The sequence below is a fragment of the Helianthus annuus genome, chromosome 4 (genome assembly GCF_002127325.2).
Source record: "Helianthus annuus cultivar XRQ/B chromosome 4, HanXRQr2.0-SUNRISE, whole genome shotgun sequence".
NCBI classification, from domain to species: domain Eukaryota; kingdom Viridiplantae; phylum Streptophyta; class Magnoliopsida; order Asterales; family Asteraceae; genus Helianthus; species Helianthus annuus.
Genome location: NC_035436.2, coordinates 43,036,733 through 43,063,729, shown reverse-complemented (window position 1 = coordinate 43,063,729; position 26,997 = coordinate 43,036,733). Strand labels below are relative to the sequence as shown.

At 39.7% G+C, this 26,997-nt stretch overlaps 1 protein-coding gene across 1 annotated transcript; it reads right to left on the bottom strand.

The window, feature by feature from the left end:
* Positions 1 to 7,173: 7,173 nt before the first annotated feature.
* On the bottom strand, positions 7,174 to 25,578 carry LOC110933248 (RNA-binding protein 25-like). Its single transcript, XM_035989291.1, has 6 exons — positions 25,066 to 25,578; positions 11,149 to 11,166; positions 9,496 to 9,718; positions 9,344 to 9,438; positions 9,137 to 9,247; positions 7,174 to 7,266 (listed from the first exon to the last, which is right to left on the bottom strand). The coding sequence occupies exons 1-6, from the start codon at positions 25,576 to 25,578 to the stop codon at positions 7,174 to 7,176; spliced, it is 1,053 nt and encodes a 350-aa protein (XP_035845184.1).
* Between the last annotated feature and the right edge of the window lie 1,419 nt (positions 25,579 to 26,997).

The window sequence follows — 26,997 nt, the reverse complement described above, 5'->3', positions numbered from 1 at the left end:
AATGAGAAAGCATTTGTTTACTAAACTATCTTCTCTCTTGATTGTGTTTACAAGTTTGTTTTTCATTTCCGCTGCACTTAATCTTATTTTATATTCATTGATTTGTCAAATTCTTACAAATAAGCACAATCATGACAGCCTTCGATCCTAACAGGCTTAACCGTTTAAAAGTCAAAGCGTTTATCGAAAACGCTTGACTTTTTGGTTTAAAATGCTAAATACTTAAACTAAGCACGAATGAACACTTACAAAGGGTCCAAATGATAGAAGGAGGTTCTCAAGATGCTCAAGACCCTCTTAGATTCAGAGATAAGCAGATGTGAAGGAAGAATGTGAGTTGTAAAGAAAGTGGGGGAAGGGTATTTATAGGTTTTTGAGAACCGTTATGTCACACCCCGATTTCCACGTGTCTCACCGGTGGGCCCGGTGGGGGATTACCGTGACGTAGTTGGCAACAATATAGTCAAACCACACAATATATAAATGCACAGCGGAAGCATAAAGATAAATTATATTTCAACCACTGATTGTAATATCCAAGTATCACGAGTAGTCGAAACAAATCCACAGGGGATCAAAATAAAATATAAAATATTGTTCAACAAATATTGGCATCCCAAGCTTGCGAGACTCTAACGATGCTAAGGAGTAGCCAGCCTATTACGAGTAGAACCTGCATTAATCTTTTTGGGGAAAATACGTCAGTTTACACTGGTAAATACATTCAACCGACACATTTGTAAAATGTTTGATAATATTGATTTGAATGCACAAGGCACAAACTCTTTATAACTTGGGATAATTTATAATCAAATCTTGTAAAAGAATTACATGTTCACTATGCGTTCGGTCGCCCGGGTCGTGCCGGGTTTAAGGTTAATAGACACGCCACAAAGCATAAAGCCGTGGCGGGAAAACCAACGGTTATACCTTTAATAATATAGACACATTGTCGGGTGTACGCCTACACCCGCGTGTCGAGGTCGTGGCCATTTCGTAAAATGATGCCAAGGATATCCGGGACATGGTCATTAAGCTCCCAAAGGCGTAAAGTTAACAAAACGTATTTAAACGGGCCGATTAAATTATTGAATTAACCACCATACGATGGAAGATTTAATGCCCGACCAAGCGGTATTTTATATACCGTAACCCAAGCCCGTATAGGGAAAATAAGTTAAAAGTATTTACCTGAGCAAGTAATAATCCTTAATCAAATAAATGCAAGTTTCTTTTACCGGTCTCCTATTCTGGAACGAAGGTTTAAACAACCTATTAGAATCCTAACGGGTCTTTAATTTAGCCTTAGTTTAGACCGGTTAGTTTCGAAGAATAATTACGGTTTAATCGCGTGAAAGGCGAAAACTGGGAAATGGAATGTGGTTTGGACCCAACAAGTTTTAAGACTTGTTTTATATGGGTAATATAACCACACTCTGGATTTTGAGGTATAAATGATAAGGTTTGACCTGTTTCGGCTAGTTTATGTATACTAGTTACATAAACCGAACCGTGCGTGCAAAAGGCGTATCGGGTAACCGTAAGAGTCCTACATAGGTTTCTAAGTCAATATGCTTTAAAGAGGTTGTGGTATCAGTAGGATACCTTCCATAATGCCCGTAACGAGTTTAAATCCATTATATGCCCCGCAGGGGTATTTTGGTCATTTTAAAGATTATAAAAGAGGTTTCTGAGTTCTACAGGAAATCTGAGTTTTCCGAACAGCTTATAAAGTCCAAAATACTCTACTTATTATTTAAAATCAGTAGCAACTGGAATCGGGTCAAAACACCTTGTAGAACTCAAGTTATGTCCAAAAAGGGTATATTCGGTATATACCGAACCGATGCCATAACCGCAGGTGATAAGCAGGTTAAAAATAATTAAAAATCTTTAAAAATCCCAAAATAGTATTTTACATCAGTATGTAAAAGGTTTGGTGTCGAAATTTGGGTTTAGATAGGCGTTATGCTAATTGCGCCATTTAATTACTAAAGTTTCCGTAATTGCGCTATTTAGCATAACTCCTATTCTGGACCTCGGATTGACGTGAAATTTTAGGGACATGCTTAGAAATCAGTAACTAAGGTTATTGTCCTTTCACGTGTCCAAAATTCTCTTTTTAAAGTAAAAAGGGCGTTACGGTCAACTTTTAAGCTTTTAACGGAAATGTGCTAAAGACTCGGACAAACCACGAACCGGTCACAGAGGGTTATACCATCATGTAACCTGGTCCTAAGAGAGTCCTAAGGCATATCCAACTCATACCAAAACGGGTCAGAACTGAAGTCAAAGCAAAAGTCAAAGTTTTGCGACTTTCGGTTCCGAACCGGGTCTAAACAGTAAATGGTCGGATCAAACAAGCTTAGACTAGCTAATATACTTATTATCATGTTATATGAGTGTTAAAATAGATTACACGCCATCTACATTACTGATTATGCATAAAATCACAAAATAGCATTCTGTTGACTTTTTCTAAGCAAGTTTGACTCGACATTCGGACTAGTTAGAGTGGGAATCAGAGGGTGCCCTTTCAGGGGTTTAAGGCCCACATGATTACCAACATATAACTACCTTTGATTCAACAAACCACTGGACCATTTGTGATTTATCGTAAAGTCAATCGTTAATTACGACGGATTGACTTTTAAGCTAAAACTATGTAAAAACTAAACCACAAAGGGTTAGGCATACTTACAGAAGCTTGGTACACGACCAGAGATGATAGAAGAGTGTTCTTGAGCTCCAGAAGTGATCAAGAAAGCAGGTTTGAGGTGTGTTTACTAAGTGCACAACTCATGGCCTTTTATAGTGAAAATGGAAGCACAAGATCATCATAACTAAGGCTACAAGGGTTCCTTGATCATCAACATGTGTCCCTGGGTGCTAGGGGTCGTTTAGGGGGCGCCCATGCTCTCATAATGGCATTCTAAGGCGGTTAAAATAGCAAACAGTGAACCTGTCCCCGTATTCTGCATCTGGCGGTCTGACGCGGCCCGCGTTAAGGATCAGGCTACCTTTACGCGGGTCGCCTGGATCCTATTGTCAGTAAACGAATCTACACATGGCTCGCGGCCCGCGTAAGATCACTTGAATCTTTAACGCGGCCCGCTTGAGGCTTGATTTCCAAGATTTTCAAATCTTTTGCCATTATTGCCCTGGCCTTTCGGTTTCGAAGGGGTAACTTTGCGTTTTGGGCCTCGTTTATTTACGAATAAGGGCCTCGTGACTTTTACCCGCGCCATTAAGTCCCCGGTTAGTTTAATTACTATCCAAAAGCCCTACATTGTTGACGCTTCTAACCCCTCGCATACGAAATTGATCATAACTTTCTCGTTTTAAAACGGAACTTCGCGAAATTTATATCGTATATTCTAGTGAGCTCAATTTACTGTTACAAAGTCTCGAGTTTGTCAAAGGGTCACTCAGAGGTATAAATTAAACATGTTGGCACCTTTGACCCCTGTAGTTTCTAATCCCTCACTTTCTTCCACCTTTTGTTCCATACGATCCATGATTCATTCGTTTGAAGGTACGAGCGTCATTTAGGGTTACTGTACATTATATTTACCCCTCGTTGACATTTTTAACCCTAGAATTTACATACTTTCAATGTTTGTCAACTTTAGTCCTTTATTTAGCATTTAATACCACGTGTAAACCTAAGACACGTGTCAATACATTATTGGACCCAAAATTTCGAGGTGTTACATCCTCACCCCCTTAAAAGAAATCTCGACCTCGATATTTATTGATATAAATGAGGATATTTTTCTTGCATCGTGGACTCTACTTCCCACGTATACTCGGGAGCTCTACGGGCATCCCATTTCACCTTCACAATTGGTATATACTTCCTGCGAAGTTTCTTAACCTGTCGATCCTCGATCGACACAGGTTTTTCAACGAACTTTAAGCTCTCGTCGATGTGTACATCTGTATGCGGTATAACCAGTGATTCATCAGCGAAACACTTCTTTAAGTTACAGATGTGGAACACATTGTGGATACCACTGAGCTCCTCTGGTAAGTTTAACTTGTAGGCAACCGATCCGACACGTTCGATTACTTCGAAGGGTCCAATATATCTCGGGCTTAATTTGCCTTTCTTACCGAATCACATCACCCCCTTCCAGGGTGATACCTTAAGCAAAACCTTGTCGCCTACTTCGAAATTGAAAGGCTTACGCTTCAAATCTGCGTAGCTCTTCTGCCTATCACGGGCAGCTTTCAATCGATCGCGAATTTGGACAATCTTGTCCGCTGTTTCAAATATTATATCAGGTCCTGTCATCTAGACATCTCCGACTTCTACCCAACAAACGGGCGTTCTACACTTTCTACCATATAGGGCTTCAAAAGATGCAGCCTTAATGCTGGTATGGTAGCTGTTGTTGTAGGAGAATTTGACTAATGGTAGATAGTTATCCCAACTGCCACCTAAGTCGATTGCACATGCACGAAGCATGTCTTCCAACGTTTGAATTGTACGCTCACTCTGTCCATCTGTCTGAGGGTGGTAAGCCGTACTGAAGTTCAAACGTGTGCCCAAAGATTGTTGGAAGCTTTTCCAAAAGTGTGACGTGTACCTGGTATCTCTATCAGAGATAATAGACACAGGCACGCCATGAAGGGCTACAATCTTGTCTACAAACAACTGGGCTAATATATCGGAGCTATGAGTCTCCTTTATGGGTAGGAAATGTGCTGACTTAGTCAGTCTATCAACTATTACCCATATTGTATCGTTTCCCTTCTTTGTCTTTGGCAATTTGGTGATGAAATCCATCGTCACCATTTTGTAGGACCGGTTTTAACTCCGAAACGATTGCGAAACGAACGTATAACGTGCGGAATCCGTACACGAACGCGACCGAACACACAAGACGTAATATAATCTGTGATTCTATTGATCAGATCTGAAAATGTACAAGAACCTGAATCACGATGTCACTTTATCTCTCTAGTTTCTCTCTCTAGCTCTAGAAAGCTCCAAATGACAAATGTAGCAAAAGTTCCTAATCTAAACATAACCTCCCTATTTATAAGCCTTGGCTTTTAATGAGATTTCTCATTAATTACAATATTGCCACCTTGCCTATTTGTCTAGATATTACAATATAACGACTCGTATTCTTCTATCTCTCGCTACGGCTCGGATTGACAAAGGCTATAGACATAAATGTACTAACAGACTCCCCCTTGGATATTGCCGCAGTCAATCTCGAAGCGTCTTGTCTTTCTCTCTTTGAGTCTTCTTGAAGCTTTAACACTTTTTCATCAACATAGACTCTCTCTTGTTTGAACAGAATCCCCGTGGATCTATCTTCAGCTTCAGCTTCTCCTTTCTGTAAACTCTTTTCTTCATAAGGCTCCCCCTTTCGTCAAGCTTCCGTGCTTTGGGATTGACACCTTGCTTTCCGTATACAAGCTCCTTTAAAATATTTATCTGGCTTTGTGAATCCACGCTTCCTCTTGCGTTGAGCTCGTCTTCAGACTCCCCCTTAGACTCCGCTTTCGGGATCGTAGTCTGGTATAACATCTGCAACACTCAGACATTTATAAGTAACAACGTTTTGAACATTCAATTTTCCAGAAATCGTAATCTGGCACTATTCAACTCTCTAAATCACTCCCCCTATCAACAGTCTTTACAGATTTGGCAGTGTTAAAGAATCCAACTCCCTCACAATTAATCATCCAAGTCCAAATTAATGACCTTGGAGATATCACAAACTGTTTTTGAAATTTTTGTTTTTTTTTAATATCAAGTTTCAAATTAATGAACTTGTTTTATTTTCAGAAACACAATCAGCTTACTCAGATTTTAAAACTCAGCATGTCAGACATCGGTTGTCGAAACTAACGCAGAAATCAAAATCTTTTTGTATTTTCTGAAAAATAAAGCAATAAGAAATATGTACAAACATATTTACAAATAATATTTTTGTTTGAGTATGCGTCAGAGGATCATATCAGTTTTTGACAAGTCACAAGTACCGTTGAGCTTAATTACACATTAAGAACTAAACAATTCAGTTAGATCGTCGATATACTGATCCACTTAAATTTTCATACAAATTTCAACTAATTCAGGATACGATTTAGGTGTTTTAAGAACTTAAACTCATTCATGTGTCCCACCTCTTGAATATACTCCCGTATCCAGAATCTCAATATTCAGTCTTACAGGTGATTATACTACAATGATATCTGTATATAAATTAGGTATGCGAGGGCCGAGAGATCTCAGGTCGATACTTCCGTATGCGCAGAGAGATATCAACTTCGACTTTTCAGTATGTCCCCTTTAGAGGATCTTTTAGTTACAACAGCAGCGACTATCAATTTTATTGTTTCGTCTACATGCTGAGGGTTTATGCTATGTTTCAAGCATTTGGTGAAAATATTATCCAAGGACTAGGTCAGAACTTCCATTCAGCAGAAGTCCTGGAATAATACCCCAGACATCATTGAGTATGAAAACCTAGTATATCAGAATACGAGACCTTTCAAACGAGATTTCAGGGGTTACCTATATATCCAAGTAGCGTTCCCTACGAAATAAGCAAGTGTTTGAATTTAGGTTTATATCCCGAAAAAGCTTACTAAGTCTATAAAAACCTATCAACATATCATCAGTGAGACTGTTTAACACTTTTTAATTCTTTATAATTCTTTAGCATATTGTAACTGTCTACTGATGTATTATCATTTCCTCTTTTTTTTACGCAACAACTCAAATTTTTTAATTTTATCATGTTTTTGGCTTTTTCAAATTTTCTAATGTTTTTGTATTTTCTTCTGACAATTTTTCTCCCCCCTAAAATGCAAAATCATTAAAAGAAATTTGATAACCGGTGTAGATAGCTTTGTCTCGCCATCCATTTTCTGCCTCTCATGCTCTGATTGATAGTATCATGTTGTCAAATTTTGTACCCCCATGATTTACAACACATTGATTTTTACAGTTTGAAAACCGTTTTTCAATCTGGTGAAAGTAATCATGTTTGTTCAGCCGTGAGGGTTTCGGCGTATTCAATCAACACATATTTTTGAAATTTTCTATTTTAACAAACTAAAAACATATTTTTGGTTTTTAATTTTTCAAATTTTTAGGGTTTTGAAATATTGTTTATTTATGTACAGAAAACACATAAACTCCCTGTTTCAACCAACATAGGGTCCAGCAGCCTCTTCCTCCTCTCCAAGTACCAGGCTGCTCCTGTTTTGATTCTCACAGTCTTTGGTTCCGATGAGCACCTGCACATTTATACAAGTTGATTATTTGAACAATTTAGCCCAGGTCTGTTGGACCTTAGGCATTTCAACACAATAATTTTCATTCAATTTTGGAAATTCTTTGTCATTTAAAACTTTTTCAGCTTTGATTTCAACTTTCACATCTTTTACCAACAACACTTGTTTCTTAGCACTCCATACTTGACCTTTCGGAGTACCTCTTTTGTAAAAGTTCGTCTCTTTTTGAACCTTTTGATTTTGAACAACATTTTTAGGTTTCCAAAACTCTTGAGGTTTTGTCATATCAACAGATGTTCTCCAACTCTGTGTTGTTCTGAATCTGGGTGTGTGAGAATTCCAGGTCTGTCTTGAATCGAACCTTTTCAGATTTGATTTCCAGTTTTGATTTGAAGCAAACTTGTTTGTATTGTACCTCCAAGTTTGTTTCAAATCAAATCGGGTTGACCATGGTTTCACATTCTCATATTTCTATTTTTCAACATCAACAGGCTTTGGATTTGGACACTTTCGTGCAACATGTCCAATTTGGTCACATTTAAAACACACTTTCTTTGAAACATCCTTGGCCTGTTGTTGTTTCTTTTTCAAAGCATCAAACTCCTCATGAGAGTGTTGTCCAATTTTGAGTTTTTCCTCTTCTTTCAAGCTTTTCCCTTGAACAAAATTCATCTTTTGTTGCAAATTTGGTTTTTCATTTTGTTTCCAGTTCTGTTTTCTTTTATAACCCAAACCAGCCTTCATGTTTTTCTTCTTAAAACCAGGTTTATTATAAAAAAGATTTATAACCTTTACCAGCAAACTTCGGAATCTCAGACTTTTCAATCTCAACCATTTTGAAAACTTTATCAATCTTTTTTGAAATCACATTCTGAATCGGGAATACAACATCTAAGAATAATTTGTCCGATCCAATCATGGTATAAACCAATCCCTTTGAATCATCATTCAAATTTTTCTCAGATTTTGTGTTTTTCAGATAACCATCATAAAGATTTCCTTCATCTTCATCCTGTGATTCAGACTTACCTTTTGCAGACTCATCTTTCAAAACACTTTCGACGACCTTACTTACCACCTCTGAATCATTAGCATCATCAGATTTGGAGTAAGTCACATCGATACTTCCAGGTAACTGGTCAGCTATGTTCAAACCCTTTGCCACCTTTTCCTCATCATAAAAAGTATAATTGTTTCTCAATGGTGGTGGTACCTGATGAAATTCGGAACCAATACCCTTTTTGCAATTATTAGTATCTTTATCATCTGGTGTGATGTGGAAAATGCGTTCAAGAATGTACGAAGAGTTATGATAACTTTGAAGTTTTGTAACAATCTTTTCTTTTTCAGCCAAGACTTGTTTAAGATTAGCATTTTCAACTACACACTTGTTCAATTCAATTTGCTTTTCTTTAAACTTTCTTTCATACATTTCTTTAGTAACTAAAGTTTCAGACAATCTTTGATCAAAACTTTTGACTTGGCTCTTCAAAGTATCATAAGCTTCTTGTACTCTCTGACTTGACCACTTTAAAGAATCATACTGTTTTTGTAAATCTTGAAATTTAGATTCTTTTTCAACACAAGCAACACATTTTGCTATACACTTTTCTTTCAAAACCTTATTTTCTTCTTCAAGACCATGACATTTTAGTGTTAGCTTTTCGACTTTTAATTTCAAAATTTCTTCTGTTTCAACCATTTCTTTACATTTTGTTTTGAAAACATTTTCAAATTTGGTTGCTTCAATTTCTTTTGTTTTTATTATTTTTTCTTTTTCAATACAGGCTTTGCATATTTCTATGCAATTCCTGCACTTGTTTTCATGTTTATCAACAATTTCAACATTCGATAGATCAGAAGATTTTCTTACCTCAATCTCTTTCAGCACCAATTCTTCTGTTTCAGCTTTCTTTTCCTCTCTGTTCTCTTCTTTTCCTTCTTTCTGTTCTTCTTCAGCTTTCTGATCCTTTTCAGCAGCAATCTTCACAACAGTCTTTACTTCTTCAATCATCTTCTTCAATTCTTCTTCTTTTCTCTTCTTCATTTCTACCACCTTCGGTAGACTTGCTTCACAAACCTCTCTTATTTTCTTTTCCAAATCAGGCAGATAAGCTTTATCAGATAACCTTCGTGGGTTGAAAGTAGCCTGCCTTGGAAGCAAATTTGTTACAGCTTCAAAATCCACTTTTGATGGGTCAACAATTGGATTACCCCGTGGATCCATGTAACATTCCAATTCTTCATTCCATCGTTTGGCTCTCTGGGCTTCTTTGAAAGGTTCATTTAATTTTCCAATTTCCCATCTTGCATAGTCGACTTTCCACCATCTATCAGGATCAGCATCAGCAACAAAAGCATACCCAACAGCATCTTCTTCAGGTAAAACTTCTTTGCTCCAATCATATCCTTCATCGTCGTAGATAACTGTAAGAGCCCTTGATTTTTCTTCTGGCTGTTTCAATCTTGGTGGCTCAGACTTGTTCTGATGGTAAATCGCTTTCTTGTAGTAATCTTCGTTGAATGGGTTCTCAGAATCATCAGCAGCATACGCATTTCTGCACTCGCGCTTGAAGTGACATTTTTGTTTGCATTTGAAGCATCTCACTTTGGATTTATCAAATCCCAGTTTGGTAGTTGGTCCACCAATTGACTTTCTCCCCGTGATTTCCATGAACTGTTGTGCTCGACGAACCGCACTGGCCATGCACCATCTTATATCCATTAGTTCCATCTCCTTGGGGTCTAATTGATCATAATCTTCTTTCGTTAAATTGGTATTGCCAATCTTCCCTGCAACAAGGCTTTCATACGATTCAAGTACAGATGCCAAGAAAACCATCTGTTGTTTTGCTGACTCTTCGCTGAAATTCTGCCCATTCTTCAAATCAACTGCGATATTACACTGGAATAGATTCTTTGAAGCAGATTGGTCTGAAGTGTTTGAAGAAGATCCATTGTGAAAACCACTGTGAAGACTTTCATTGTTCACTGAATTTGAACTTTCTGCAGAAAACACTATTTTTGGAGATCCAGCCTGTGGTGCATTTCCTCTGTAGTAAAGTTCCACATTCTGCTGATACGCTGGACTATTGAATTTGGATCTTTTTATCTCCAACTCATGGCTTTCAAGCCTTTCAATCAGCAAATCCACTTTTAAATCATCAGGCTTGATTGTATTTTTCAGCATTAGAGTGAAGTATTGCCAATCTTGATCATTTGGCAATGAATCAAACAATTTATCCACCATCTCTTCTTCAGAATATTTGATTTCATGTCTAGCCAGCTCCATTTTCAGATGTCCAAATCTCTCAATCATTTTGCAAACAGATTCATTTTTCATACAACTGAATAAATCAAACTCTTTACGCAACAATTTCTTTTTGTTTTTGACAATTTCATTACTCCCTATACACTTTTTCCCTAACGCTTCCCACAAACTCTTTGAAGTTTTCTCTTGTTCAAGTAACGAGATAATATCCTCTCTCACTGACTGTTTGATTAATGTGATCATTTTATATTCAGCTACAACATTTTTTATGTCAATGTCAGTGAAATCTTTTGGATCTATCAAATCTCCTCCCTCTTTCACTGGTTCAATGTATCCATTTGTCAATTTTAACCAGCTTTCAGGAGCGAAAGCTTTTACCCAACCCTCAAATCTGTTTTTCCACCAGTTATAGTCTTCAACTTTCATTAACTTTGGTGGCTTCTGTTGGCTTCCGTACATGTTCTCAAACTTCAAATTCTCCGAAATCTCTCTTGAATATTCTTTCAATTCAGATCTTCTATCTGTCGATTCGGAAGTGAACGCGTTGTAAAATGTGTTGTAGAACTCTTCACCGTTGTTTGACATCTCTAATCACCTTGAATGTCTCGAATTACCTGAATATCTCGAAGTACCTGAATCACACAAAACAAACAAAATCAGTTCAAACACTATCAAACAACTGAATCAAAATAATACTCGAACTGGTGAATATTCTGTGCGAGACTGAAGGTTGACAGACTGTGCGGACTGCTATGATCCGAATCAAATTCAAATGACCTGACTCTACTCCCAACAATCTGACAAGGTTCAAGCGAACAGGACCTTTGAATGATCAAACTGTGCGAATTGAACTTAAGTCCAAATAACCTTGATGCAATGAACCTTGACTTTCAATCCATCCAAGCTAACATATCTCATGCACACACTTGAATTAATGCCAACACAACGTAAATGGGATATGCAATCAACTTGAAAATGGCCGACAATCAATGCAAAAATAAAATGTCAGACAACAATTAATAATGACACAATCTTATTTGACCATTACACTGTCATATGCAATCTTTAAATGTCCGACAATATCAATTTTTCTTTTTAAGTTGAACTTTCTTTTTAAATGTGCCCGACAACTTTTTAAAAGTCCAAAATATGATTGGGCCGCTAATATATGTCAGAATACTGATTGGGCCAATGTATTAAACACTTAGTAAAATATGATCAAACCGATTCACTAGGCTGTTATATTCAAATCACATGCACATGGAATGGGCCGTCCACTTTGTATACTAAAACTGTGTATATATCTCAAACATGGCCGACAATTATTTTTACACTTCAATTATCATTGGGCCGATTAAATTCTATAGTTTGACTAAGAGTGACGGCAACTGCAATTTAAACTTTAATATTCTATTTAAACTTCAATCTGGTTTATCCTATAGGGCCGGAAAACCCACTCAGCCAACAAAACTGATCTATTGGGCCGCCAATTTCCACTAACAATTTATGAGTTTGTGCCTTTAATCATTTCACATGTGCAACAGTTGATAGTATCAAGACAAGTATCACGTGAATCTCTGAACCAATTTCAAACGGACTGAATTTTTCAAACGGTTTCTTCAAACGACTAACCACTTTCAAACTAAATACATCATTCAAGCGGAATACTTCAAACGGTAGTCAATTTTCAAACGGAATACTATGTTTTCAAACGAGAGGACTTGTTTTCAAACGGAATGTATCACTTTCAAACGATAGTCCAAACGGAAGATTGCTTCAAACGGTCAGTTCAAACGGGAACCCAAATTTCAAACGGGCAGTCGCTGATTCAAACGGAATCGGACCAAAAAAACTCGAATTTCTCCTAATCGGCTAGGAGTTTGGATCTGAAAATTGGTAGGGTTGTAAATCAAGTGTTTTCGCACAACATATCAAAAAATCAACTGATTCGAACCGTAAAAACCTGTTCAATTTGACGATTTTCAGAAAAAACGTGAAAAATATGAAAAAGATGAAGAAGTAGATGAAATTCGGATCTGAATCTGATAATTTTCTGCTCAGAAATGTGTGATAGATCAGTGCAATTGAGCTCCTGCTCTGATACCACTTGTAGGACTGGTTTTAACTCCGAAACGATTGCGAAACGAACGTATAACGTGCGGAATTCGTACACGAACGCGACCGAACACACAAGACGTAATATAATCTGTGATTCTATTGATCAGATCTGAAAATGTACAAGAACCTGAATCACGATGTCGCTTTCTCTCTCTAGTTTCTCTCTCTAGCTCTAGAAAGCTCCAAATGACAAATGTAGCAAAAGTTCCTAATCTAAACATAACCTCCCTATTTATAGGCCTTGGCTTTTAATGAGATTTCTCATTAATTACAATATTGCCACCTTGCCTATTTGTCTAGATATTACAATATAACGACTCGTATTCTTCTATCTCTCGCTACGGCTCGGATTGACAAAGGCTATAGACATAAATGTACTATCACATTTCCCACTTCCACTCGGGAAGTTCAGGCTGTTGTAGTAAACCTGACGGCTTTTGATGCTCAGCTTTCACTTGCGCACAAGTCAAGCACCTTGCTACGTAGGTGGCTATAGACTTCTTCAAGCCTATCCACCAAAAGTTTGCCTTCAAATCCTGGTACATTTTATCGGCACCAGGATGAACGGAATATCGGGAACTGTGGGCTTCCTGGAGGATAACGTCACGAAGGCCTCCAAAAACAGGGACCCATATCCTTCCATTCAATCTCAGAATTCCGTCTTTTCCATAAGATAACTGCTCTTCAGTTACCCCTAGCTTTTCGTTAGGATAGTTAGCTTCCAACACAGCTTCTTTCTGTGCAGCTAACAATCGTTCATTCAGACTGTTCTTGATTTCAATGCTCTTGGCATTGATCCTTATTGGCTTCACTCTTTCTTTCCTGCTCAAGGCATCTGCGACTACATTGGCCTTGCCTGGATGGTATCTTATTTCACAGTCATAGTCGTTCAGAGGTTCCATCCAACGTTGCTGCCTCATATTCAGATCCTTCTGATTGAACAGGTGCTGGAGGCTTTTGTGATCAGAATAGATCACAAATTTAATGCCATACAAGTAATACCTCCAAAGTTTTAGTGCAAATACAACGGCACCCAACTCCAAGTCGTGGGTGGTGTAATTCTTCTCATGCACCTTTAATTGTCGTGATGCATAGGCAATCACCTTGCCCCTCTGCATAAGCACACAACCCATACTGGTGTGCGATGCATCACAATAAACAACAAATTCTTCCATTCCGTCTGGCAATGTCAACACTGGAGCATTGCTCAGCTTTTGTTTGAGGATATCAAAAGCTTCTCGCTGCTTAGGGCCCCAATTGAACTTTATACTCTTCCTAGTCAAGGAAGTTAGGGGTGCAGCAATTCTTGAAAAGTTTTCGATGAAGCGTCTATAGTATCCTGCTAGACCTAGGAAACTGTGAATCTCCGTAGGTGTCTTCGGCTCTTGCCAATTCATGACGGCTTCAACTTTGGCGGGATCTACTTGGATACCATGCTCACTGACTACATGTCCAAGGAATTGGACTTCTCGTAGCCAAAATTCACATTTAGAGAATTTGGCGTAAAGCTTTTCTTGATGGAGCAATTTAAGAATACATCGAAGATGCTTCTCGTGGTCAGCTTGACTTTTGGAGTAAATGAGGATGTCATCGATGAAGACAATGACAAATTTATCCAAATAAGGCTTGCAAACGCGATTCATGAGATCCATGAATGCGGCAGGTGCATTAGTGAGCCCAAAAGGCATCACTAGGAACTCGAAATGACCATAACGAGTCCTAAAGGCAGTTTTATGCACGTCTTCGTCTTTGACCTTCAATTGATGGTAGCCTGAACGTAGGTCAATCTTGGAGAAATATCTCGCTCCCTGCAACTGATCCAACAGATCGTCAATCCTGGGCAAAGGATACCTATTTTTGATTGTAACTTTATTCAGTTCACGGTAATCGATGCATAGACGCATCAAACAATCTTTCTTCTTGACGAACAAGATTGGCGCTCCCCAAGGAGATGAACTTGGTCTAACAAAACCTTTGGCTAGCAGATCATCTAGCTGCGTCCTCAATTCTTTCATTTCCGTGGGTGCCAATCTATAAGGCGCTCTTGCGATAGGCGCGGCTCTTGGGATGATGTCTATACTGAATTCCACTTGCCTATTTGGTGGAAAACCAGGCAGTTCTTCTGGGAACACTTTAGGATAGTCAGAGATGACTGGGATGTCTTCAATCTTGGGTTTCTCCTCCCCAATAGTCACCTGTGCCATATAGATGACACATCCTTTCTTCAAACATCTGGATGCCTTTAGCATAGATACTTGTGCAGGCAATCCATGTCGAGTATCTCCTTGGATGGTAAGTGGTTCTCCAGACGGAGTCTTGATTACCACTTGCTTCTGGTTGCACACGATTTGGGCTTGGTTATGCGATAACCAATCCATACCCAATACTACGTCGAAACCAGCTAATTTAAAGGGCAACAGGGATAAAGGAAATGAGTGATTCCTAATGGATATAACACATCCATCTAAAACAGTTGAGACTGTTCCCATAGTACCATCAGCTAGTTCTACTTCATATTTCACATTCAAGGCTTTAACAGGCAATTTTAACAATTCACAGAACTTATCATCCACAAAGGATTTATCTGCTCCAGAATCAAACAATACTCTTGCGAATACATCGTTGATAAGAAACGTACCGGTTATGACGTTGTCGTTCTGGATGGCCTCTTTAACATCCATCTGAAAGACCCTCGCATTGGTCTTTTTCCCATCTTCAGCCTTCTTCACTATCTTCGGGCAGTTCATCTTGATATGCCCTTTCTCGTTGCAACTATAGCAAGTTGCATCCTTGAGTTTCTTGCACTCAAGAGTCCTATGCTCAGAGGACTTGCATATCCCACAGGCCTTCGGCTGGGATTTCTTTTCAAATCTGCACCTTCCGAAGTGGTGCTTCTGACAAACCTTGCACAAGGGCTTATCGCCCGCCTGTCGGTCATTCTTCTTGTTCTCTGACCCCTTCTTGTGGTCACAATTGCCCCGATGCTTCTTGTTAGATCTACGTGAATCATCATCTTCACGTTTCCTCTTCTCATTATCAGCATTTCTCAACGATCTCTGCCTCACTGCATCCAGCGTGAGAGACAGAGATATATCTGCCACGGATCTGAAGGTAGCAGGCCTAGAAGCCTTCACGCTAGCTTTTATCTCTGGGGCCAAACCCCCAATGAAGCGCGCGATCCGTTTGGGTTCCGGTGTTACAAGATACGGAACCAATCTCGACAGAGTGTTGAAAGTCGTGAGATATGCCTGGCAATCCAGGTTCTTCATGACCAACGATAAGAAGTCAGACTCTATCTTCTCAACCTCATGCTGAGGGCAGTAGTTTTCCTTGATGAGAGCAATAAATTCCTCCCATGTCATGCTATACAAAACAGCCTTCCCAGAGGCTTGAACCAGAGATCTCCACCACGCTAGGGCTTCACCCTTGAACCACTGGGATACAAACTTCACCACGTCTCTCTCAGCACAACCACTGATGTCCACAACAGTGTCCATTTCGTCTAACCAGGTCATACAATCCACCGCGCCCTTTTCCCCAGTAAAATCTCGGGGTTTGCAAGAAACGAAATACTTATACGTGCAACCCCTGGCGCGAGGTGCATCATCGACCACTTTCTTCTTAGGGTGGACACTATTCTCATTGGATGAGTGCCTATCGTCGTCCTTCTTAGGCTTAGACGGAGTCGAGGGTGGTTTGCTGTGAGATTTAGAGTGGGTTTTTGGCTTTGAGTGTGGTGTAGATAGGGTTCTGCTTCGGGACTCGGTGTATTCTTCGTACTGTCGATCCAAGGCTGCCTTAACAGCGCCGTCTACTAGAGCTTTCAATTCCACGCCCGTTATATGAATTTGGGCGTTATCATTGTCATCCTCCTTCGAATGACTATTAACTTCATTTGGGTCAGCCATTGCAAACTTGAATCTGCTACAGAAGATAATGACAAAGTTTTATTTAGGAGTTTATTATGGAATTGTCTTTTATGGCAATTCATTAACCATGGTAAACATAGACCATATCTGGTTAATTTGTTACTCACTTTCACTTAGGATTTGAATATAACTTATCCTAATTACAAATAATATTGTTAGTGGCACATAAGCCTAGTCACAAGGACGTTTTTATAATATAAGCCGGGATTACAGAGAATCAAGGCATGAAGGTTTGAACCGTAGTCCTTTTACCTTTTTCTGACTGGGAGTCATAGACTATAATTGCCTTTTGTCTTATATGATAATAGGTATGGCCCGTAGGCACTATATCACTAATGGATGATTTAACCCTTGATTTACAAATCATTAATTTGGGTTTTGGAATCCTTTGAAGGATTCTTATATAGGAATGACGCGTGCGATTTTAACGAATCACATCTGCCAAGAACGTTAACATATTTACAGAGGTTAACAGGAATCTGAACCTTTTAATCAGGTCTTACCATCTTGGCCGGGTCTTATAATGACACCAGGCTCGGTTTCACCATTAAGATTCTTTATTTAAGCAGATTAATTTAAAAGGAATGATTTTTGATTTATTTATTTCATATATAATGTGACAAAAATGAAATTTATAAGCTTAACATTCCATTAATCATAATAATGATTACACACTGCCCTAAACGGGACTTTTAAATAGACCAAATACCTACGCAGAGGTTTACAGAAAACAAGTCCACGCAGGGACCAAATACAAGGATAAGTGTCCGCACAGGGACAAAAAGATAAGCCCACGCAGGGACTGAAAAGGCAATTGTCCACGTATGGACTAAACATAATAAATGTCCTCGCAGGGACTAAAGCAAATAAATGTCCACACAAGGACTTGATTATAATAGTAATACAGTAGTACATAAAGAGACTAATGATCTCGTTTCTTCCTCCCTTTTAGTAAGTTTGCTAGGCCTTTGAGGAATCCACGGTTACTTTTACGTTCTTGCTCAAAGTCTCGTTCCACTCGGTTTAGACGGTGGAGGATTTCTTCCTGCTCCGGTGGAGAAAAACGTGGCTGCTGCGACGATTGTTGAACCGGAGGTCTAGGAGGTGCTGGATACCCATGAGCTGAGTAATCTAGTCCCCAAAAGGTTTCCATAAGGTCTGTCGGGATGGAGGGCATTGTAATTGGCCGCTACCACGTATGGGTCGGCATCATAATTATAGTTGTAGTGTGTGTGAGTCGGCTGCTCAAACGGGTTGTACGCGGTGGAACCGGCGTACGCTGGTATCGGATTCTCATAGCCGAATGGTGGCGGAGGTGGTGCAACTGGTGCGGAATTCACCTCTGCAGGGTGACCAGAAGGTTCCCCTAACTGTGGTTCTTCAAGCACTGGCGGAAAGTGGCTTGCACTCGAGTGGCGAGGGGTGCTAAAGTGGAATTCCCCTCCTCGGGTAGACATCCGCGCGCCTGATCTCCTACGCCTTGGCGGATCCGGAGGTGCTGGTTGAACTGGTGGCAGAGGAGGCGGTGGCGTAACTGCCACGAAGCGCGAATCCTCGGAAGGATCCTGCTGCTGTTGCTGCTCATGAGGCGAGAAGTGGTGAGAAGGTGTGAAGTACCAATCACACTGGTTAAACCTCGCCTGGTAACTGTCGGGACCTTGATAGGGTGTTCCATGAAAGGATGACCCATCAGAGATCTCGATAGGGTGGTTGGGAGTACCTCGTGCAGGTTCTATGGGATCCGTGTCTTCATCCATATCTACCGCATTATCTTCGGAGAAATGGTCTTCGGGTCCTAAAGGGTTATACCCTATTGGTTCTTGGACATAATCCGCTGGGTTAAACTGTCCTCGGAAGAAAGGAGAAGGATCGCCAAAAGAACGATGTGAAGCTGAGCGCTGGAGAGGTATAAATGAAGGTTGAGGATTATTGGGATCGTTCTCCGAATTTGGTCCAAAAGAGTGACGGTATGAAGGTGTCGAACTGTGTGAGGTAGAATGTCTTGAAGGTTCAAAGAGGTTTCTTCTACGTCTCTGAGGTTCTTCGCTCCTCGTGCTGGAAGGAGCTCGCATGTTCGAAGGTCCGGCCTCGTGATCATTATGAGTAGTGATCGGCCCTTTGCCTCTTCCTCCTCTTCTAATTGCTGGTGGCATATTTCCTGCTTAACAAATCTTTAAATCACAATAAACGATAAAAGACAAACTGGAATAACAATTCGAATTTGTCCTATGTTCTTGTCTAGACTCAAGTATGTGTAATTGTGTCATTGAGATTAAACACATAAGGATAGTGTTTAATTCACTCAATGTTGGCTCTGATACCAACCTGTCACACCCCGATTTCCACGTGTCTCACCGGTGGGCCCGGTGGGGGATTACCGTGACGTAGTTGGCAACAATATAGTCAAACCACACAATATATAAATGCACAGCGGAAGCATAAAGATAAATTATATTTCAACCACTGATTGTAATATCCAAGTATCACGAGTAGTCGAAACAAATCCACAGGGGATCGAAATAAAATATAAAATATTGTTCAACAGATATTGGCATCCCAAGCTTGCGAGACTCTAACGATGCTTAGGAGTAGCCAGCCTATTACGAGTAGAACCTGCATTAATCTTTTTGGGCAAAATACGTCAGTTTACACTGGTAAATACATTCAACCGACACATTTGTAAAATGTTTGATAAAATTGATTTGAATGCACAAGGCACAAACTCTTTATAACTTGGGATAATTTATAATCAAATCTTGTAAAAGAATTACATGTTCACTATGCGTTCGGTCGCCCGGGTCGTGCCGGCTTTAAGGTTAATAGACACGCCACAAAGCATAAAGTCGTGGCGGGAAAACCAACGGTTATACCTTTAATAATATAGACACATTGTCGGGTGTACGCCTACACCCGCGTGTCGAGGTCGTGGCCATTTCGTAAAATGATGCCAAGGATATCCGGGACATGGTCATTAAGCTCCCAAAGTCGTAAAGCCAACAAAACGTATTTAAACGGGCCGATTAAATTATTCAATTAACCACCATACGATGGAAGATTTAATGCCCGACCAAGCGGTATTTTATATACCGTAACCCAAGCCCGTATAGGGAAAATAAGTTAAAAGTATTTACCTGAGCAAGTAATAATCCTTAATCAAATAAATGCAAGTTTCTTTTACCGGTCTCCTATTCTGGAATGAAGGTTTAAACAACCTATTAGAATCCTAACGGGTCTTTAATTTAGCCTTAGTTTAGACCGGTTAGTTTCGAAGAATAATACGGTTTAACCGCGTGAAAGGCGAAAACCGGGAAATGGAATGTGGTTTGGACCCAACAAGTTTGAAGACTTGTTTTATATGGGTAATATAACCACACTCTGGATTTTGAGGTATAAACGATAAGGTTTGACCCGTTTCGGCTAGTTTATGTATACTAGTTACATAAACCGAACCGTGCGCGCAAAAGGCGTATCGGGTAACCGTAAGAGTCCTACACAGGTTTCCTAAGTCAATATGCTTTAAAGAGGTTGTGGTATCAGTAGGATACCTTCCATAATGCCCGTAACGAGTTTAAATCCATTATATGCCCCGCAGGGGTATTTTGGTCATTTTAAAGATTATAAAAGAGGTTTCTGAGTTCTACAGGAAATCTGAGTTTTCCGAACAGTTTATAAAGTCCAAAAATACTCTACTTATTATTTCAAATCAGTAGCAACTGGAATCGGGTCAAAACACCTTGTAGAACTCAAGTTATGTCCAAAAAGGGCATATTCGGTATATACCGAACCGATGCCATAACCGCAGGTTATGAGCAGGTTAAAAATAATTAAAAATTTTTAAAAATCCCAAAATATTATTTTACATCAGTGTATAAAAGGTTTGGTGTCGAAATTTGGGTTTAGATAGGCGTTATGCTAATTGCGCCATTTAATTACTTAAGTTTCCGTAATTGCGCTATTTAGCATAACTCCTATTCTGGACCTCGGATTGACGTGAAATTAAGGAACAACAGGATTACAACATTGCACAGGATCAATCAGAATGCGGGAGCGCAAAGCCTTTTTTCGCCCGGAGAACTAATTGGATTGTTGCGAGCGGAACGAATGGGGGGACATGCTTAGAAATCAGTAACTAAGGTTATTGTCCTTTCACGTGTCCAAAATTCTCTTTTTAAAGTAAAAAGGGTGTTACGGTCAACTTTTAAGCTTTTAACGGAAATGTGCTAAAGACTCGGACAAACCACGAACCGGTCACAGAGGGTTATACCATCACGTAACCTGGTCCTAAGAGAGTCCTAAGGCATATCCAACTCATACCAAAACGGTCAGAACTGAAGTCAAAGCAAAAGTCAAAGTTTTGCGACTTTCGGTTCCGAACCGGGTCTAAACAGTAAATGGTCGGATCAAACAAGCTTAGACTAGCTAATATACTTATTATCATGTTATATGAGTGTTAAAATAGATTACACGCCATCTACATTACTGATTATGCATAAAATCGCAAAATAGCATTCTGTTGACTTTTTCTAAGCAAGTTTGACTCGACATTCGGACTAGTTAGAGTGGGAATCAGAGGGTGCCCTTTCAAGGGTTTAAGGCCCACATGATTACCAACATATAACTACCTTTGATTCAACAAACCACTTGACCATTTGTGATTTATCGTAAAGTCAATCGTTAATTACGACGGATTGACTTTTAAGCTAAAACTATGTAAAAACTAAACCACAAAGGGTTAGGCATACTTACAGAAGCTTGGTACACGACCAGAGATGATAGAAGAGTGTTCTTGAGCTCCAGAAGTGATCAAGTGATCGGAGTGTCGCGCTCCGGTCAAAGATAATATTTATATACCCTAATTACCCTTAACAAATAGCTAGTGGTAGCAAGGGGTCGAACCACGAAGAGTATGTGGTTTGCGAATGGACTTTGAATGAAATGTAGGAAATGTCACTTTTATGAAGCTTGCTAAGATATGTTTTTGTATTTTTGTTTGATTGGAAGATATAAATTATAACTACTAAAAACAAGCAATTGCAATAATGTAAATAAAGGTTTTGACAAGATAGAGAAAACAAGGTTCACACCCGGTTCGATTATTGCAATCCTAGGGTTCTTACACGTTTTAGATTTAATTCACTTGAATATGTTGTTAACGGATTTCTATCATCAAAGCTTAGGTGCCAATTGTTATCAACGCATACACGGACTACAATGCACTTTGTTACTTCGGACAAGTAAAACCTTTTGAATGACAAGGCATAATTGCACAAACTTATTTCGTAAAGTCAAATTTCATAACTCACTCGACAATTCACAAATATAGGTCAAATGCAAGACAATTGTCAATCAATTCAAATACAAATCAAGTTGTCACAAAACCAAACTAAAACATTGTTCAAACCCTAGACTTACAATTAACCTACACCGGGGTGAAACCTCCGAGGAATTAGCCGCTCATGGTGTAAATGGCACGATCAACGGATGTAAGAGACGTGAATTGGGTCATCTTGGAGCTTGAAGATGGATGGTTGAATGATTAGGGTTTGGAATGGTTGGTGGTGATGAATGGGTTGAATGATTGTAATGGTGAAGAACTAGGGTTTTGATTCGGATGAATAATTCAGGTTGTTGGATGGATCGTGATTGATTAGAGATGAAGTGGTGATGAAAGATGGGTGAATAATGGCTCCAAGAATGTCTTTCAAACTCAAAATTCAGTGTAACTCCCGTCTTCAATGAGTTTTAACCAATAGAAATCGGAATCCCCTCTCAATTTGCAAAAATTCGCGTTTTGAAAATCCCTCACCCGTCGCCGACGGGCCTGACCCCATCGCCGACGGGTCCCCAAAATTGCAAGTTTGGCCGACGGCCTAATCATCTGGATACGGGAATTTCAGCATACGGGGTTATCCAGGGGGCGTCGCCGACGGCCTGTACCCCGTCGCCGACGGCTCCCTAAAAACCAAATTTCCATTTTTAGCTCCTTGCACTTCCGGTTGATCCGTAACGCATCCCGGTGCTCCGGTTTTCGACCCGATGACCCGTAAAGCTCCCGAAAAGCTCCTTAAACTCCATCAAACCTGCAAAACACATTCTTGATTAAAAGTAGGCTATTCGAAACTAAAACTTACGTAAAACGTTAAGTTAAACAATAACAAGCACCGGTTTTCAACCGCGTATCACATCCCCACACTTGTCTTTTGCTTGTCCCCAAGCAAATCTGTTTTTCACTTTCACGTGGGTCGAACAACGAACATACATCCCATTCCCGAGACAAAGGTTAAGGTCTAATGTCATACAAAAGTTCAAACTCTTTACAATATTCAATGTATTTAGCGGTGACGTGCTTTAGATACACAAATGGTTACCCAAGATTAACCCGCCCGTAAAACTAACAAATCATGCATATCCCTCACAATGTGCTCTCCACTCGGCTTAAAGTTTGCTAACATGTGTAATGTATTAGCTTTTCAACAATTAATCGCTCAAAACCAAATAGAACACGTACCCGCATAGGCTTGCAACTCAATCATTCTCCACTATCGAACACAAATACTAAGCACAAGTCAAAAGGTCTTTGAGGGGTTGTAACGGGGCTAGGCGAAGGGTAGGAATAGGATATTTTTAAGTGGCTATGGTGATGAAAAATTCGAATTTTATTACAAAAGACTATCCTAAACAAAAGCAAACTATAAACATCCAAAATGGGCGAAAACTTTCGCCTTTTATTCAACAAACTACTAGCACATCTTTTTGTGTTTTTCTCACTGCTTTTTTTTTCATTCTTTTTCGCAACATTTTCTGATTTTATTTTATTATTATTATTATTTTTTTTTAAATGAATCACAACTATAAAACTTAAGTTCCTATAATCGAATTTTCATCACACGGGTTTAAAAAGAAAAGGCTTATGGTTATGGGCTAAATGGGTTGTCAAACGAAAGGTTTAGGCTCAAATTAGGCGACTAGGGGATTTGTTTGGGTAAGGATAGATAAATGGTTTAAAAGTAAAAAGTTCACCTAATGCCTTAATCATTCTCGTGCTTGTATTCGGTCTATAGTCTCGAATGTATCAAAAGTTGCAAGTTCTACAATACGCGACTAATGGCCCACTCAAACAAAGAAACATGTGAATGTGAATCTATGATGTATAAAGGGCTCAAACCTCACGTATAAGGGTATGATATGTGATATGCATACATTGCTAGTTCCTTAGGCGAATTATTCTCAAATAACCACCCACTAAATACCCGATATGCTTATTAATTTGAACTTGACCATGACAAAAGACCAAATGGTTTGTGACATCCCTCGTTGACTTGGTTACTTGTGCTTTTGAGATTGCTTTGAAAACAAGACATTTTTGAAAAATTTTTGAAATTTTCCCCCATCCCCACACTTGAGGTAGACATTGTCCTCAATGTGTAGTATTTAAATGAACGGGTCAAAATCGAAAATTTTTACTACTCCCCCATCCCCCACACTTGAAGTACATATTGTCCTCAATGTGTAAGAACTAGAGTTTTTAGAGCACAAGGGATGTGACACGGCTAACCTCCCCAAAATTACCCCCCGGAAAATAAAATACAAAATACAGTCCACTTATTTGCTAACTAAAAATCAAAGGTAAAAAGAAACGTATGCACCTGGTTTTTCGCTAGTTCCTTGTGTGCTATTCATCTTTTCAACCAAGCGGTCGTCTCACGAACATAGTGTACCTACAAATCTTAACCCTTGTGTAGAAGCATGCTTCTCACAACCATCAAAATTTGTTAGTTACCTAGTTCTACCACTTTTATGAAATTATTACCAAGCCATACATTATTGTACCTTTGACTTTATGTGGAAAAATATTTTACAACAACAATAAACCTAACTCACTTTCGTAGGAATCACGACGGCATTTAGCATATGCACGCAAGCCCTTTAAACCTCTCGATAGCTCGGGAGGACGAGTCGGTCTCATGAGGGTTATATAGGGAACACACCCACAAAGTTCATTTAACTAGGCAATAATTAAATAAAAACAAAAAGAAATAACGGAAAATAATATACAACAACAACAACATAAAACATATCATACCTCTACCGCTGATATCGCTCGTTTGGATGTATGGGCGGGTTGGGTTGGTATGGATAACCAGTGAGGGCCTCGAACATCTCCCTATAGTTATCTAAGGGGCTTTGTTCCCCTTGGGGTGGTGGTTGGTACGGGATTGGAACGAAGCTAGACCCTACCGCTTCGGGCCAATGCGGAGTCGGGTCGGATGGGCCTTGAGGATAGGGAAGATCGGAGTAATTTGTCCACCCCGAGTGCTCGGCGTAGGGGAGGCCGGCTTGGTAGTCTCTATGGTGTCGCTCCTGATCATGCAACACTTTGGCGTTATTAAGCGCCATCTCTTGAGAGACATACATGGCACTCCAACGGCGGCGGTTCAATTCTTCTTCTTGTTGTCGACGCGCCGTTTCCGCTTCTTCCCATGCCCGCCTTCGGGCTGCTTCATCCTCCTGTTGCTTTGCTAACTGTTCCATGTGTGATCTTTGCATGGCTTGGAACAGTTCTTGCTCTTCCATGAACTTATTCATTCTTTCACGTTGGGCTCCTTGAGCGTCCCAGTATTCTTGCATTGAAGCTCCGTAAGACCCTTGCCAAGCTTCTCTCCTTTGATTGTATTCCTGACCTTCTCCTATACACGCGGAGACGTTATCATATATCTCCTGTTGCCCCCTGTCAAAGTTTTTGTAGGAGGGCACCCGTCGTCGGGTCACAAAACCTGCCACCTCAGCGTTGATCTCCCTATGTGGCCGCATGTAACGTTGCCCTGGTCTTTGTGCATCGGAGGGTTCAGCTTCCTCCTCTTCTTCCTCCATCTCCACATCTTCTTCCTGCACGGGTGGTGCCCCGGAAGTACGAACCTCAAACTTGTTCCCCAAATCATCGGTCACCACATACCTATTTCCCGAAAACTTGACCTCTATCCTCCAATTTTTCTTCATGTAACCCCAAGTAAATTCCTCCACTGGCTTAGAGACCTATAGTGCTTCCGAGGGTAAGCAATTCTGCTGCACAAGCATGGCACTAATGAGGCGTGCATACGGAATAAACCGCCTCTGAGACGACTCCCTGGTAGCCCATGTGTTCATCATGACTATGTGCCTCCACGACAGTGTCGGGGTCCCATACAATAAGGCATGCACCACCCTGCAATCACTTACTCTCACACCCCCACGATCACCAAATCTTGCTAAAATGTTCTCAACCGAGATCCCTTGAAGGATCTTTCCCTCGAGCGACATATGTTTCCGTTTCATGTCACCTCCTGGGTGGGTTGGCAAAATAACATCTATCAATTGATCCATATCGTTGATGTTCAAATGATTATCCAAAAAATTCTCAATGGATGGGTAATCATAGGCTTGTACCCCCAAAGAGTCAAACCCAGCAATACGATTCATAGTTTCGAAAGACATCGTCATGTTTCCTCGAGATGTCTTCCCCACTAACTTCCATTGCGAAGGGGATTCATTCTTGTTTACAAGCTTCAAAGTGGACAACCACTCACATACTTCCGACAAGTAAATCCGGTGAGTATTGTCTTCACACCAATCCAAAACGCTCTCCCATCCCAACCTCTCAAACATTTGTACAATCCCGATTTTCCGGAATTCTTCTACATTCACGGTCCGTTCACATATCACTCTTGTTGGAACCGACGTGTTCACCCCATTTGTCATCTTCCATTTCCACAACTTAGCTTCCAACTTTCTATCTTGGTAGCTCGACAACTGTTTGTTCTTCTCGTCATCCCAAATTCTGGCATTTTGACTATCCCTGAACTTTGCCCATTCCCAATCTTGTCGGTATAATCTTGCATCATTTTCTACAACAGTGCTCGGTTGCTCCCACTTCTTCGGTATTAAACCGGAAGAAGACCCAATCCCGGATGATGAAGCTTGACCCGTAGTCTTTTGTCTCTTGCTTCCTGCCATGACTACAATCAAAAACAAGCAAAACATCAATATAGATTCAACCTTCATTAACTCCCAAACTTTGAACATGAAGTATGATGTTGACAATTTAATTAACAAGTATACGCAAAGTCGCCTCTTTAAACTTCCAAAGTCGCTCACTTTATCATAACTTATTAATCTTTTGTCAATCTTACAATATCTTATAATTTTAACAAAGGTCAACATCATCTTCATGTTCAATCATGTTCATAACAGTGTAATCACTTCACTATGGTTATGACATACTCAAATTCCATTCAAAACAACTAATCTTGCTCAAAATCATGCTATCATAACATACATTGTCTAAACAACCTACTCTTAAACCAAAAAGTTTAAAATTTCGGAAGAAAAACACTAATATATAATAATCAAGCATAAATTTAAGAAGAATCCATACCTTTG

Coding starts and splice junctions, on each gene's coding strand:
- LOC110933248 (XM_035989291.1), bottom strand. CDS start 25,578: ATGAAGAAAAATTGGAGGATAGAGGTCAAGTTTTCGGGAAATAGGTAT. Junction 9,439..9,495: donor ATGGAATGAAGAATTGGAAT/GTTACATGGATC, acceptor TGGATTTTGAAG/CTGTAACAAATTTGCTTCCA. Junction 9,248..9,343: donor TGGAAAAGAAAATAAGAGAG/GTTTGTGAAGCA, acceptor ACTGTTGTGAAG/ATTGCTGCTGAAAAGGATCA.